A 15,677-nucleotide genomic window follows, 5' to 3' on the forward strand; every position below is an offset into this window, starting at 1 on the left:
TATTCTATTCTATTCTATTCTATTCTATTCTATTCTATTCTATTCTATTCTATTCTATTCTATCCTATCCTATCCTATCCTATCCTATCCTATCCTATCCTATCCTATCCTATCCTATCATTTTCTCATCCAAGAAGCTTTCTGCTGTTCATTTCACTTCACTGAAGAAGCTGCTTTGATGGAAAGCAAAAAGAAAAAAGAAAAAAAAGGAAAAAACCAAGAAAGTCCAATTGCTTTTTGGAAAAGCAGCTTTGGGATAAGAGGTATGTTCTTTAGAAGAATGACTCTCACCTGATGAACCTAGTTCTTTCAAAATCCTTAAACACAACATACATTCGTACACATAGACACACAAACACAAACACAGAGTAATCTTCTCACATTGGGTACAAAAAGCTCCACACCACAAATTTTTTTAGGCACTTTTTATTGTCAAAAATTGTTTGTCTTTTTATATATAAACCATTTCAATATCTTTCAACAATAATATCGCTGTTTGCTCGACAATTTGCATAGGATATGTCACCATACAAAAAAAAAAAAAAGAGAGAGAGGGAAGGAAAAAGGCAGGCCTGAAGGGAAGCAGCAGAACAGCAACCAATATGCTCGAGTTTCTGCAGGTATTTTTTTTTCAAGATTAAACATTTGAAGCCTTACAAAAAAAAAATATGTACATCATCTATTTACAGTTCAGAGGAACACTTAAAAAAACCTATAACAAACCTTTTTTTTTTAATTTATCAAGTCCATGGAAAATTGTTTCCTAAAAAATTTCTACCGTATGCCACAAAAATAAATAAAAAGATGCAAACACTAGTTTGAACAAAGTTTTGCTGTGAGCTTTTTTTTTTCTTTTTTGGCATGTCAGTTATTTAATATATTTTTTTACCCTTTGGTTGACAGCATGGTATTACAGTTTTAATAGCTGTAATCCAAAAAGTCCCATCTACACCCATGTGATGACTTTTGAGAGCTGTGCAAGTTACAACCTGTGCTGACTTCACCCACTGTGCCATAGCTATGCCCAAAAGAAGGAATCCTATTCCTTAGACTGAACTTGAGAACAAAGCATGGATCAGCTCTCAAAATCTTTCAACCCTATGAGATTATATACTGCTTTACAGCCCTCTCTAAGCGGTTTACAGAGTCAGCATCTTGCCCCCAACCAAGCTGGGTCCTCATTTTACCGACCTCGGAAGGATGGAAGGCTGAGTCAACCATGAGCCGGTGAGAATCGAACTGCTGGCAGTCGGCAGAATTAGCCTGCAATGCTGAATTGTAAATCATCTGCCGCACCACGGATAGAAAGATTGGGTTACGCCAGAGTTAACAAATTAGCAGCCTGAAGCACTACTGTCCTGTTCACAGGAGACGCTAAGTCAGAACCAAAGAGCTACATTCACACAACCCATGTAATCTATGGTTTTGGCTCAGCCATTCTGTTTTATAGAATGGTTGGGAATATTCCATTAACACAGGCTGAGTGTTCTTCTGATCTGGAACAGCTTGTTGATCGGACATCAGGAAGGGGGAAAATTTGTTTATAAGCAGCCTCGATCCTAAGGATCCTCTCATAGGATCCACCTGAATTGCTTATTTAAGATCTAAATCCTTTAACAATATTGTGCAGTTGGACCTTCTCCCTTTCCACTCTTCATCCTATACTAGCAACCAAACCAAACATTTGGGCCAACTAAGGGTAAAGCTTAAAATTTGAGGATTTCTCACTCTTTCTGAAGAAATCTGAAGAAAACATCAGATGGTTATCAAAACAATTTAAGAGTCATGCAGATTAGTACTAACTTTTTCCTACGAAACATAGGACTTTTGGCTCTTCTTCAGGAAGGTTGCAGCAACGTGATTCAATAGGGTTGGACAATACTCCATGTCAAATAATTTTTAACCTCAAAACATCTTCTAGAATGAAATGTGTGTGTGTGTGTGTTTTTGTTTTTTTTTAAAGAGAAGAGAAGGGCTTCCTCAACAGAAGCAGACGAGTGGGTGAAAAATGCAAACTATCCCTCTCTACCTTGTGGACTTTGTCCACAGAAAAGAACCCCAATTCTCCATTCAAAATGTTCAACCTTGCCAGAAGTGCAACTCAAAACTTGGAAAGCAGCCATTCTGATTGTCCTCTCTCAAAACTTGCTGTTCTTCAGGTGTGCATGGGCCTATCTGGCCTTTGAACTATGGTGCTAGAGAAGATTCCTGCGAATCCCTTGGACTGCAAGGCGATCAAACCGCTCAGTCCTAGAGGAGATCAACCCTGACTGTGCTTTAGAAGGCCAGATCCTGAAGATGAAACTCAAATACTTTGGCCACCTAATGAGAAAGAAGGACTCACTGGAGAAGAGCCTAACGCTGGGAACGACTGAGGGCAAAAGAAGAACGGGACGACAGAGAATGAGGTGGTCGGATGGAGTCACTGAAGCAGTCGGCATGAGCTTAAATGGACTCCGGGGGATGGTAGAGGACAGGAAGGCCTGGAGGAACGTTGTCCATGGAGTCACGATGGGTCGGACACGACTTCGCAACTAACAACAACAAATGGGCCTATCTGGCTGGTGAACCTCCAAAGAGTTTATAGGACTGAACTAAGATTCCCCACATCTTTGGGGAGTGAGTCTTCAAGACAAAGAATTGACACATTCTCCTGCTTTAAAAAACAAATTATATTTAGAGCCTTGCTCCTTTGAAGGCTACTCTGTTTTGCAGAGTGTCCACAGATAATACTCCTTGGCCAAATAATTGACCCGCACTGAATGGTAAAAAGATAATTTTTAATAGACAACAACAACAACAACAACAACAACAACAACAAAATCAGCCATGAGGGATTTGTTATCCTATCTACACACTTTACTCGGAGGGAAGGCTAATTAATTCACAGCTCTAGATCATCATGTCAGTTGTTGTCGGCTTAATATAACAACAAAACTCCAAAACTAATTAAAGAAAATACTGCTTGACATGGTTGGTGGCTGGCTCACAAATCCTAGCTTGCTATGTCAGGATAGCTTATTCCTGGACTGTTTTAGTGTTTCACTTCTGAATATTAACATAGAAAAGAAACTAGGCAATGTCCCATTAAGTCAATGTTACTTTGCTGCACCACAGGATGGATTGAGGCTTCCTCCTAGCTTGTTCAACAAACCACAATGAGAACAAATCCTAAACCTTATGCAATAGATGAACATAGTCAATATAAGGAACTTAAATAAGAATCCATTCCAAGATTTGCTTTTGTAAATCCAGGCTACGGAATAATTCTGTTTGCTCTTATTGGTTCAGATAAAAGTATATTTGGTGGGAAATAGGCCTGTGGAACTCCATGGGACTTAGGTTCTGAGTAATCACAGGTAGGACAGGAAGCACATATTGGATTCTGCCCCTCTGAAGTCCAAAGGACCAGGAAGTGCTGGATGAGCCAAACCTGTTCACTCCTTGCTCCATGAAGAAATGAACAGATTTATTTCTCAATAAATACATTGATTGATTCTCTCACCTAATTGGTAACTTGCATCTATGATCAAGGATTGAGATTAAATCTCCCGTCAGCTCTTTGCTGGCAACTGTTTCCTTTTCTGCCTCTGAAAAAGTTAGCAATAGCCTGTGAATCTAATGCTATATTTAAATGAGCATGAAAGGATACCATTTCACTTATATTTTAAAATCAACAGATCGTTTTGAAGCAAGAGAACAGGTAATTTCATTACCCTTGAAGATAGTCAAACTGTACAGAACTTCCATTCCAGATGTGCCAATGCTGCTGGCACTCTTTTGTATTAAATGTGGCTTGTCTCACTATCTTGGTGCCCCTTCCTGGTCCACAGTTGGGTGTCCCTGCAGGCATTTTCCCCAGCTTTCATAGGCTTTAGGGGAAGAGTAAGGGGTATCTGGATAAGAGGATCTCCACAGAATGAAATGAAGATACATCAAGCAAGAATAATGGTGGAGCTGTCCAGGGCTCCCAAGTAGGTCCAGGGCTCCCAAGTATAACCTGAGCAAAGCTGACAACCTCTAGAGCAGGTGTGTCAAACTCAATTTCATTGAGGGCCGCATCAGGGTTGTGTTTGACCTCGGGGGGCAGTGGGGGGCTGGCTAGAGTGGGCATGGCCAGCTCGACATCACTTGTGTCAGGGGCACCTGTGGTGGCCCAAGCTCTCTGCCAGCGAAAACGCAGCTTGGGAGGGCCGCGTGTGGCCCTCCCGAGCTCCGTTTTCCCTGGCAGAGGCACTGTGGGCCGATCCTTCGCTGTTTCCAGGGCAGCTCCGCAGGCCAGATCTAAGCACCTTACAGGCCGGATCTGGAGCCTGGGCCTTGAGTTTGACACCCTTGCTCTAGAGGGCAACCAAGAGTCCGGGTTCTCCGCCACCTAGTGGTCACCTGGATTTCTGCAGGCCAGATCTGGTCACCCTGGAATTAGATCCCTTGGCCCATCTTTAGCTAAAAGACATTTTGCCGTGTCAGGTTTTCCATTGGTGTTACCACACATTTGCACAGCCGTGATGTTTTCATTTTAATTACACCTTCTTCCTCTAAAAATTACAGTACTTTTTATCTTGTGAAAAGCTGAGTCTCCCAGATCCAGCTATGTACCTTACAGAGACGAACGCCCAGACAATTTCAACATTTGTCTAACTGTACATTTGGGGGTACACTTCCTTTTGTTAACAAGACACAGCAAAAGTCTCATCCCTGTTAGATGGCACAGTTCAGGATGATTGGCTTTGTTTTCTATTTTCCCGACCTCAGTGCAATCCAAAATATCTTAAAGGTCTCTGGCACACACTGAATCAGGGTGAGCAAAATTCACAAGGTATTACACTAGTGTTTCACCAGCTTAGCATTCTGGTATTCTAAAATCATGTTCTAAATCCTTCTTTTTAAAGCAGGACTAAGTTTAGCTTATAGTGAAAGGTTTAACATTAGTCTTAGAGCCACTTGTTATTTAAAGCTTCTGACAGTTGCTGAATAGCTCGCGATGTGGAAAATGGTTGTCCTTTGACACAACGGGGGAAAATATGGATTTCTAAACTTTAAACACTCGGCGGATCAGATCTTTATGAATGCTTATGGCTGAATATTATAGACATGCCAGACTGAGCTCTCCCTAGTCCAGATGCTTGGCACTTATCCTAACTGATTTGTAGAAAATTCCTTTTGTGATAAAACATTAAGAGCTGATTTGCATATTTACAAAATCTTTGTCACGGTAGACATGCAACATATGGAACATTTTGTTCTATGGCTATTTATGAATTTCATCTCTATATATTTAATCTCCACAGAAAAAAAAAATATAAAATATAACAAGTATTTAAAAAAACATCCAGTACAGTTTTGACAGAAAATAAATTGTGGGTTGTTCTCTGGGATTCATTTGGCTGTCAGTTCATATTAAATTATTTTATTTTTTTTTTAGAAAAATATCGTCTGATTAAGTGTTTTGGTTACAGATAACGCAGCTTTTCAGACATAATACTTCATGTTGTATTTTGGAAACATGAGTGGAGCATATTTATCAGTGGTGGGATTCAGCCGGTTCTCTCTGGATCGCGCAAACCAGTAGCGGCCACTGTGGGAGGCTCCGCCCACCTGCCTGGATGTAATGCATGACTACTGCACATGCACAGAAGGCTGTGTGTATGTGCAGAGGTAGCACGTGCGCTCACATTTGCGAACCAGTAGGGAAGGTAAGTGAATCCCACCTCTGATACTTATGCAATATATTTTTTTATCTGCCTTACATCAATTAACCGCCAGATTATAATTACAATTTGTGCAAAACTACTGTGCACAAAATTCCCAGGGAATCAGAATCTCTTTGTCCAAAGGGATGAAATTTTCCGTTGTCCTTTGGAGGTTCATGGACAAAAAGAGCCAATTGGTCAGATGGCCATACTCCCATGTCATCCATGGTTTCCAGGATCAGAAGGTGGAGAGCCAGTGGGCCAGTGAGACCATCTCCTCTTCCTTCTCCCCTCCTTTTGCGAAGAGTGGGAATGGAGTCTCCTTGAACCAGAATTTAGAGCTTCTTATGGCCGAAGAAACCAGGATCTGAAATCTAATCACTGAAAGTGTTTTAAAGCTGGCTGACAATCCTGGTTTCTGTGGCCACACCAAACCACAACTGTGGGGATCAAATGGTCTTTCTTTTCTCTTTGTTTCTACTCTCCTAGAGCAGGAGGGACAAGGAGAGAGAAAGAAGCAGTGAAGCACTGCAGCTTATTTATTTTTTTAATTCGATTTTATTCTGGCAACATTTATGATTGAAACTGATGTATGGATCTGCTGAGAACTGTGTCTTGGAGACCCATGGTGCTGCTCCGCCACGGACAGACCTAGGGTCACACGATCAAATCGGAGATCCCCTTTTTGCCTACCCAGAACCTCCCAACCAACCCCCATCTGCAAAACGTCACGACAGGCAGCCCTGAGATGAAACCTGTAGGACTAAGTCCAAGATACAAAGAGTAAATCACAGGGCATTAACGCAGTAAAACAATCCGTGTCTCTCTGGACAGTGTCTTCCCTGTTTCCTCATAAATATACAAAATATACATTTCCAGTTTCTTCTAGCCTCATTATTATTATTTTTTTTCTGCTTCTAAAAAGGAAGAGTTCATACGCAGGCAAACCCTTAGCTATTTCTAATGGAAGGGGGTAGGTACTTGGGTCGCCCACATGTTGCATAGGTGCCCACTGCCTCGTGACGATGCAGCTCAGTTTTGGTGGCGCTTCATGTGCAGGGCCAGGTGATCGGAGCGAGAGAAGCTGCGGCTGCAGACAGCGCACTGGAAGGGCTTGGCGCCCGTGTGCTTCCGGTAGTGGCGGGTCAACTCGTCCGAGCGAGCAAATCTCCAGTCACATCCTTCCCAAGTGCATTTGTATGGCTTCTCTCCTGAAAACATCCAAAAAGCAGAAAAAGTCAGTCAATATTCCTTGGTTTGACAGGCAAAAATTCAAAATCAATTCACACTTTCATAGGAGAATTTCTTTGGGTTAATCATTGCTCCCTAGGAGCACAGTGGCTCGCATAGTTAGGATGCTGGGTTGGATGTTAGTAAGCCCGCGTTCGAGACCCGAGGTTGAGCTCCCTTCCTTTGCTCCAGCTCCTTGTGGGGACAAAAAGTCCCCTGGGCAATGGTGATATCACTGGGTCAGTGGTGGGTTGCCCCCGGTTCAGACTGGTTCGCAAGAACTGGTAGTAAAACCGGCAGGAGGCTCTGCCCACCGCCCCAGATGTCGTCATCAGTGATCTGCGCATGCTGACGATCGCAACGGCGATCCCGTTGCGAACCGGTAGTAAAAGTAAGTAGAACCCACCCTTGCACTGGGTAATCTTTTCAATCTGGAAGCACTTTGGTGCTCCTGACACAAGTACTATGCTATTACTCCCTTATATCATTTTCTTCTGGCTGCAAGAAAGATTGTAAATGGCACAGCATTCAAAAATTATATTATTATTATTATTATTATTATTATTATTATTATTATTATTATTATTATTATTATTATTATTATTATTATTATTATTATTATTATATTTTTGAATGCTGTGCCATATACAATCTTTCTTGCAGCCAGAAATCTGCAACTGGGATTGTATAAAACTCAGTTCATCTATTACACTAAACTATGGTTGGTGGACTAAGACACAATTGATTAGATTCACATAACACATGAAGCCAATAACCAAGATTTACAAACTTAGGAGCCATATTGTGTTAAAACAAACTGCATTGTAGTTGAGCACATTCTGCATACCCGTCTCATTGTATGTATCACGCAGGGCTGCCCCAAACCCCTTCTGATGGTGTTTCCCCAGAACAGGAGATACAGTAGCAGAGTTTCTATCTACACTTTTTGAGAAAGTACCACCAACTTCCAGGCCGCCATATTAATTGCAATGAGGAGCTACCCCACATGGACTTTCTACACAGCCTGAAATCTCTGACATTCAGTATGAGAAACCAGGCTAATGGAGACTTGGAGACCTGGACCATTTAAGGACCCTGAAGAACTTTTTTCAGCATTTCTGCTCACTTTCAGAGCTCTAGCTACTGTGTGTATTATGGACACATTAGTTCAGGTAACAGATTCATGAGTAAATGCAGACACCAGCAAACGTCTCTTAGAAGGCCAGAAATACTGAGATGGATCCTCAGATTCTCCTCTGTACGTACAACGTGTTGTGTGAATTCAACTGGCCATTTGGGGTACTGTTGGGGCATCAGTCTTTTATTTGGTAGCTTTTAGATTCTTCAACAAGTCTTATAGAAATTTGTCTCCAACCAATGGCCAAACACTGTGGGCCATTTATCATAAAAATCAATAAAACATGGGTTAATGGGCAAATCAGAAAGAAATCACACTTATGGACTCAGCAGAAACTGAACTACATGTTCTCCCAGCAAATGCAGACTCCTGATTCCCTTTGGTACAACACATGCAGTAGCAGCCATTTTAGAAAATGCCTCAAAGTCTAACCAACCAAAGCTTTACTCTCCACATTGAATGTTATATGGAGACACAAAGGATAGTCTATCTTTTCCATCCCAGATTTTCTTCAATGCTACAAACATCAACCAAATGTGGAAAATTCAACTAAGATCGAAAGATCTCTAAGGAGGCAGGACTCAAAGGGTGAACAGACACAGAATCTCAAGTAATATTAACAAGAAAAGACATCCAGGAAAGGAGAGAATGTAAACAGAACAGGTCACAACCTCACTAAAACTGGTTGTGACTAAGTCCCCAAGTTAAAACAAGTTAAAACAGAGGAAACATCAGGTCCATACAAAGCAACAGGGCTTCAACCAGTTATAACGTCAGTTCATCTCATTGGTTCTTGTGGGATTTCCCATAAACTGTGAGATGAGGATGGGGACTTATGGGTCTGCCATCTTCTGCCAGCTGCACCCCTCTTTGCATCTGATCAAGGAAGCAAAGGAACCATGGGTAGAAGAGGGGATCAGGAATTACAGATGAAGTTCTATCTAATCACATCCCATCTTCAGGATCTTCATGTAACCTCAACCTGTTCAATACCTGAAGGAAACCAGCACGGAACACTATCATGCCTCCTCAAAAGCCCAGGATAAAAGACAGGTCCTTCTGCCATGATTGTCTAGGGCAAGGGTGTCACGTTCGATTTCATTGAGGCCCACATCAGGGTTGTGTTTGACTTTGGGGGGCCAGGGTGGGCATGGCCAGCTTGACGTCACAAGTGTCAGGGGTGCCTGTGGGGGCCCGAGCGCTCTGCCAGTGAAAACAGACTCCTGATCTCCGTGTCCAGCTGTGACGGCCTCCTGCAGGCCTCTGCCAGTGAAAACAGAGCTCGGGAAGGCCGTGTGACGGCCTCCTGCAACCCTCTGCCAGTGAAAACAGAGCTCGGGAGGGCCGCATGCAGCCCTCCCGAGCTCCATTTTCACTGACAGAGGCACCGTGGGCCAGTCCTTCGCAGTTTCCAGGGCAGCCCCGTGGGCCAAATCTAAGCACCCCGCTGGCCGGATCTGGCCCATAGGCCTTGAGTTTGACACCCCCGGTGTAGGGAGGTTCTCAGGTCATCCAGGCCATGGTTATCTCAAAGGGGCTTTTTCAAAAGGCAACTGGATTCACAGTCATGCCATGATTCTGCCATGATTCATAGTCTTTTCCCATCGAACCAAGCCAGGAACACGTGGGGGCAGATTGCAATCCTAGCCCCCACAGGGAAAAAAATCACAATTTCTTCTTATTCCTCAAAGACAGGCGAAAACAACTATGGTCCCTTTATGACCCGTGGACTTCAACTCCCAGAATTCTGGGAGTTGGGGGAGTCCACAAGCTGTAAAGGGGTCCTAGTTGCCCCACCCCAAAGCCTTTTTTTTGTCTAAAAGCTTAGACAAGCTTTTCAAATTATTCTTTTCTCCATGTGCAAGAGAGCCTTTGCATTTAAAGCCAGTGTTTCTGGAAACCGTTGACAGGCACGACTAATTTATCAAGCATTAGGCTCATTTGCAAAAATTAGGCCCCAACTGTATCAGGCTGCTAGCACATTTCTCCAGCCCAAATGGGTCCCAAGGTGATCAACACCTGAAATTATCCGTGGCTTCAATTGGCGCATGAGATACTTAACACCTTGGAAATTTTGACCACCGATTTATGTAACTGCCCAATATAGATTTAATTGCATGGCTTTACACAGTCCGTTTGGAACATACTGTCACAGATAGCTAAATATATGAGTATTTAATTTAGCAGCCTAAGTGGGATATTTTTAAAACATACCTATAAAATTCGTAACTATGTTCGTTGAAATGATGGAAGGGTATTCATAGAAACTAAAGGCAGGGAATAAAATGTCGGCTCTGAAGAACGAAGGGCGCTGTTCAGTGTGATTCGAAAAAATGTTATTTATGTGGCCCAACTTCATTCACGTAAATCTTATGCTCGCAGGTCACTTCCACAGTTTACGAAGTGCATTATCATAAAACCTGAACACACCCAAACCCCTTTTATCAGTTGTAACTGTCAACTGGAGCTGTTAGAGGGCTCTGAACTTGGACTTAGTTCTCAGGAAAAAAAAAGAATGCAGGAGGTGGTAAATCTTTCTAAGCTACGCCAGCAAGTAGGAAGTTTGCAGGAGCAATTTCCTCGTAAACTGAGAAACTCGGAGAAAAAGAAAAAAGGCTAAATTAGAACCTGGCATACTGCTTGCTTTCCAGGCACAGGATTGATGGTCATCTCACAACTTACAAGTATTTCAATATTTGAGAGGTTCCAACAAAGACGAGGAGGGTCGGCCTATTTTGCAAAGCCTAGAAGGCAAGACAAGAAATAATGGATGGAAACTAATCAAGGAGAGAAGCAACCTAGAACTAAGGAGAAACTTCCTAACAAGTGAGAACAATTAACCAGTGGAATGGCTTTGCCTTCAGAAGTTGTGGGTGCTTCATCACTTGAGGTTTTTAAAAGAGCCTGGACAGTCATTTGTCTGAAATGGTACAGGGTCTCTTGCTTAAGCAGGGGGTTGGACTAGAAGACCTCCAAGGTCCCTTCCAGCTGTGTTCTGATTGAAAATCTACCATCCACAGCAGTGGTGAAATTCAATTTTTTTTTTACTACTGGTTCTGTGGGCATGGCTTGGTGGGCATGGTGTGGCTTGGTGGACGTGGCAAGGAAAAGATACTGCAAAATCTCCATTTCCACCTCATTCTGGGACCATCCAGAGGTGGTATTTGCCGGTTCTCCGAACCATTCAAAATTTCAGCTACAGGTTCTCCAGAACCTGCTGGATTTCATCCCTGATCCACAGGTTAAAACTGCAGGCACAGCCCAGGATTAAGCCCCCACCACAGAGTTCAAAGTACACAAAACTATTTGTAACACGCCTACATCATTCATCCGTATTATGTAGCACAAACAGAAAAACAAGCTTTCCGTATACAGGTGGGATTTCTCTGCACGGTTAATTTCAGAGCAGGAACAGCCAACGCAGTGGCTGTTACAAAAGGAGAAAAAGTGGAGAAGAAAGGGGCTTCAAGGAGTGTCCCAAAGGTGCTTTTCCAAAAAGGCATCTGGACTTCCTTGGTTTTTGTGTTTTTTCCCTTTGAAAATGTTTCGCTTCTCATCCAAGAAGCTTCTTCCATTCTGAATTGAAAAAGCATCTTGGATGAAAAGCAAAATGTTTCAAGGGGGGGGGGGACACCACAAGAAAGTCCAGTTGCTTTTTCGAAAAGGACCTTTGGGACAACCATGACCTGGATGATTGACAATGTCCATAGATGCTTCAGGGAATGAAAATGGATAAATGAAGTGATATTATAACCAGGCACACAACCTGGCATTTTCTCAGTAGTAAAAGCCCACTTTCTTTCTACATCCCCATAAGCCAACTGGATAGAGAACAATTCTGGAGAACATAGAACATAGACTAACAGAGTTGAAACCCTAACCCTTGGAGGTCTTCTCGTCCAACCCCCTGCTCAAGCAGGAGACTCTTATGCCATTTCAGATGACAAGTGACTGTCCGGTCTCTTCTTAATAGACTCCAGCAATGGAGCACCCACAACTTCTGAAAGCAAGTTGTTCCACTGGTTTACACTATTAGGAAATTTCTAAGTACATTTCTAGAAGAAGCTGTACAATCCTTGTTCAAAAAAATCAGGCAAGGATATGGCCAACCCAGACCACCTCTCTAAGGTCACAATTCATCCTGGTTTCCTAAAACTTTGGAAGAAGCAGGGGTGGGCTGCTGGGGGTTCGCAGGGGTTCGGGAGAACCTCTAGCTAAGATTCTGTGCAATTTGAAGAACCCCCAAATCCCACTCCTGGCTGGCCCCGCCCACACCACCTCTCCTCTCCCAGGAGTCCCCACGTGGCCCGTTTTGGATGCAGGTAAGTTCAGGGTATGCGTGGAGGCTCAGGGAGGGCAAAAAATGGGCCTACCGGAAGTTCAGGAAGGCCGGAAACGGGCCCATTTCTGGTCTCCAGAGGGCCTCTGGAGCCTGGGGAGGCCGTTTTCACTTTCCGGAGGCTTGATGAAAGCCTCCGGAGCCCAGGGAGAGCAAAAAGCCCCCCTTCCCCCGTCCATGGTGCAGGAGTCCAACTAGGCCATGCCCACCCAGCAACCAGGCAGAGAACCCCTTGCTAAAATTTTTGAATCCCACCCCTGGGAAGAAGGTGTGATAGGATCAGCCAAACAGCAAAAAAGCCACCAGCATCTTCGGGAGCGATCACATCCGCTTGACACATGAGTGGCCACCTTTATAGCTCGGCATCTGAAAGGAAGTTATATTGTTTCATGAAAGGGAGTTGTCGGCCGACGGACAAAAATCTGCCCATTTGAATGGATTTGTTAATTCAGTTGCGGATACGTGCCAAAAAAACCCCACGCTACACTTCCACCGTCAAGCCAGGAGAATTTACTGTACAGCGTCTACCTTTCTAGGAGAAAGGTTTCTTAAAACTTGGGACAGTAAAATGCAGCTTTTTCCTTGGAGGGTTAGAAAGAAAATCTTCTCTAATTTAGGGCTAAGGAGGAGAATTGGTCTGTCTCCCTGGTTGAGATATTCTCCTGGGGAAATTTCAGCTGAAGTAAGAGTTGAGTAAATCCAACTATTGCGTGCGACCACCCACTAACCGTAAGAATGCACCTTTTTATCTTTGTTTTGCCTCCTGTTTTCAGGAGGAGGTTTCTGGAAGAAATCTGCATAATGTTTTGGCCGATGGAGAATAACAGAACTAGCCTGTTGAAATTTCTTTTCTTTAAGAAAGGAGAATAATCCTCAAATATTGAATATTTAAGTGTTTTAACCAGTGGTGGGTTTCAAATTATTTTACTACCGGTTTTGTGGGTGTGGCTCGGTGGGTGTGGCATGGCTTGGTGGGCGTGGCAGGGAAAGGATACTGTAAAATGTCCATTACCACCCCAATCCAGGGGAAGGATACTGCAAAATCCCCATTTCCTCCCGATCAGCTGGGACTCGGGAGGCAGAGAATAGATGGGGGTGGGGCCAGTCAGAATTTTTACTACTGGTTCTCCGAACTACTCAAAATTTCTGCTACCGGTTCTCCAGAACTGGTCAGAACCTGCTGAAACCCATCTCTGGTTTTAATAGAAGGAACTGAAGTAACATGCCTTATTTTCTGCACGGGTAATGGAATTCTTCTCACCTTACTCTTCTGCTCTGCAAAATCACCTTCTCACTTTTTTTTTTTTTTAATGTCCCATCCCCAACTTTTCATGCAGGTTTTAACATTCTGGCTGCAAGATTTTGCAATAAAATGTATACATTTTCCTAGAGAGGGAGGGAAAAGGCTTTATAACGTTATAATAAAATGTCGTTTGACCTTTGATACTGGAAACTCTTTTTTTAAAAAAGGCACAGCCCACAGCTGTAAAAAAAAAAAAAGACAAAACAGTGGACATTTCCCAAGATGTAACTATCTAGAACAAGCTGCAGCAAGTAAGCTCCCTTCCCCTAAATCAAGATTTCTAAGAATTAGATCCCCAATTCTTAATCAAGCTACCACCACCTTCGGCATAAGAACCAGTCTCTCAAAATTGCACTCTATATGAGGATAATTTTGCTTTTAATTTCTGCTCTAGCATATGCCGGTGAAACATGGACGCTAACCTCACAATCGATACATAAGCTACAAGTGGCGCAAAGAGCCATGGAAAGAAACACGCTCGGCATCACAAGACAAGATAGAAAGACCTGCATATGTATTAGAAAACAAAGGAAAATATACGATGCCGTCAAGAGAATAAAAGATTGGAAATGGAAATGGGCTGGTCACAAAGCAAGAAGAATGGATGATGGCAGGTGGACCAAGGCAGTCATAGAATGGATCCCACTTGATCCAAAGCATCCATGAAACAGATCTAAAACAAGATGGATCTATTGTGGGCCCAATTGGCAAAAGAAAGCTTGGTTGGAAACATGCAGAAGAGACCTTCATCCTACAGTGATGATGATGGTGGTGAATTTTGCTTGCTCTGCCTTTCATCTAAGATCACCTCTGCCTATCTTGAACTACCATTCCCATCATCCCGCTAGTACCAAGTTCCTTTAGGTAAGCAGGGATAATGCTCATGAGGATTTTCTTCAAAGGAACTTCAGAACGATGGCTTTAATGGAAAGGCAGAAATGAAGCCTCTTTTTGAGATGAAGCAGAAAACGTATCTTGTTTGTATCTTTCTTGCATTTCCACATATTTTTCCTTGTCATTTCGATTCAGAAAAATATTTGGCACAAAGTTCCAACGTAAGAACTGTTTTAAAGTTATTTTAAAGCTCGTTTCCCTTGATTCACGATGCCGAGCTTTTACAAGGCAGAAGGAACTCCGGATGAAATGACGTTTATTTGCTCAAAAAGCCAACGAGACACTGAATTCTTTATTTCTGTTTCTACGGGCCGCGAGAGCGTGGCTTAATTTTAACCGTTTGCACGAAAATACAGAAGCTGCAAAGTTTTCAGAAAATAGTTGACTCTCCTCCAGAAATTGAAAAATGAGGATTGAGAGGTCGCGAAACCCAAGAATGCAACTGGCCATTAAATGCAACGCGCTGGAACATGATGTCTCGCGTTCAAACAGATACTGCACTGTAAGAGGATTACTAAAAACTTCTGAGGAACACGAGAGCAGGACGCTTTGGAGTTTGTTAAAATGTCAACACTGTTCAAATAAAACAGCATGGAGGAAGCTGGTACCGAGTTCTGGCGAAACAGCAAGACTTCAGTGCTTTCTTCCCGCGCCAGAAATATTATACACATCACTTCTGGGAAAACAGAACTGCTTTCAAGTTCTGTTTCAACAGAACTTAAGTTTTTTTTCATCAACATTAATTGGATTTTTGCATCATCTTCGTCCAATCTCACCGATTTCAAATATTTGGTTAGGCTTGAGTCAATCAACGAATGTATTTTCAAGTCCTTTGACATCGCTCGTAAGGCATCCCTTACTTGCAAGTCGATTTATTTTTATTTTCATTTTCAAAACCAACGCTTCGAGAAAGCATGTGGAATACATTTAGGAATAGCTTTTGATGGAAGACCAACGTTTTATTTGGAAGCAGTTTAGAACAAAGGCTGAACCGAACGCGATAAGAAAAGGAAACTGGGAGGAAGAAAAAATAAGCTATCTTTAACCGTCTTCTACTTATTAAGCAAATGCTGAAGTTAC

At 42.7% G+C, this 15,677-nt stretch overlaps 1 protein-coding gene across 1 annotated transcript in view; it reads right to left on the bottom strand.

The window, feature by feature from the left end:
• Positions 1 to 841: 841 nt before the first annotated feature.
• Positions 842 to 15,677, bottom strand: part of KLF5 (KLF transcription factor 5) — a 39,708-nt gene continuing 24,872 nt past the window's right edge. Inside the window, exon 4 of the mRNA XM_034416892.3 lies at positions 842 to 6,904. Within this exon, the coding sequence (XP_034272783.2) occupies positions 6,726 to 6,904 (179 nt within the window). The 3' untranslated portion in view covers positions 842 to 6,725. The remainder of the gene's footprint in view (positions 6,905 to 15,677) is intronic.

The sequence above is a fragment of the Pantherophis guttatus genome, chromosome 5 (genome assembly GCF_059756535.1).
Source record: "Pantherophis guttatus breed Tessera chromosome 5, ASM5975653v1, whole genome shotgun sequence".
In the NCBI taxonomy this organism is placed as follows: Eukaryota; Metazoa; Chordata; class Lepidosauria; order Squamata; family Colubridae; genus Pantherophis; species Pantherophis guttatus.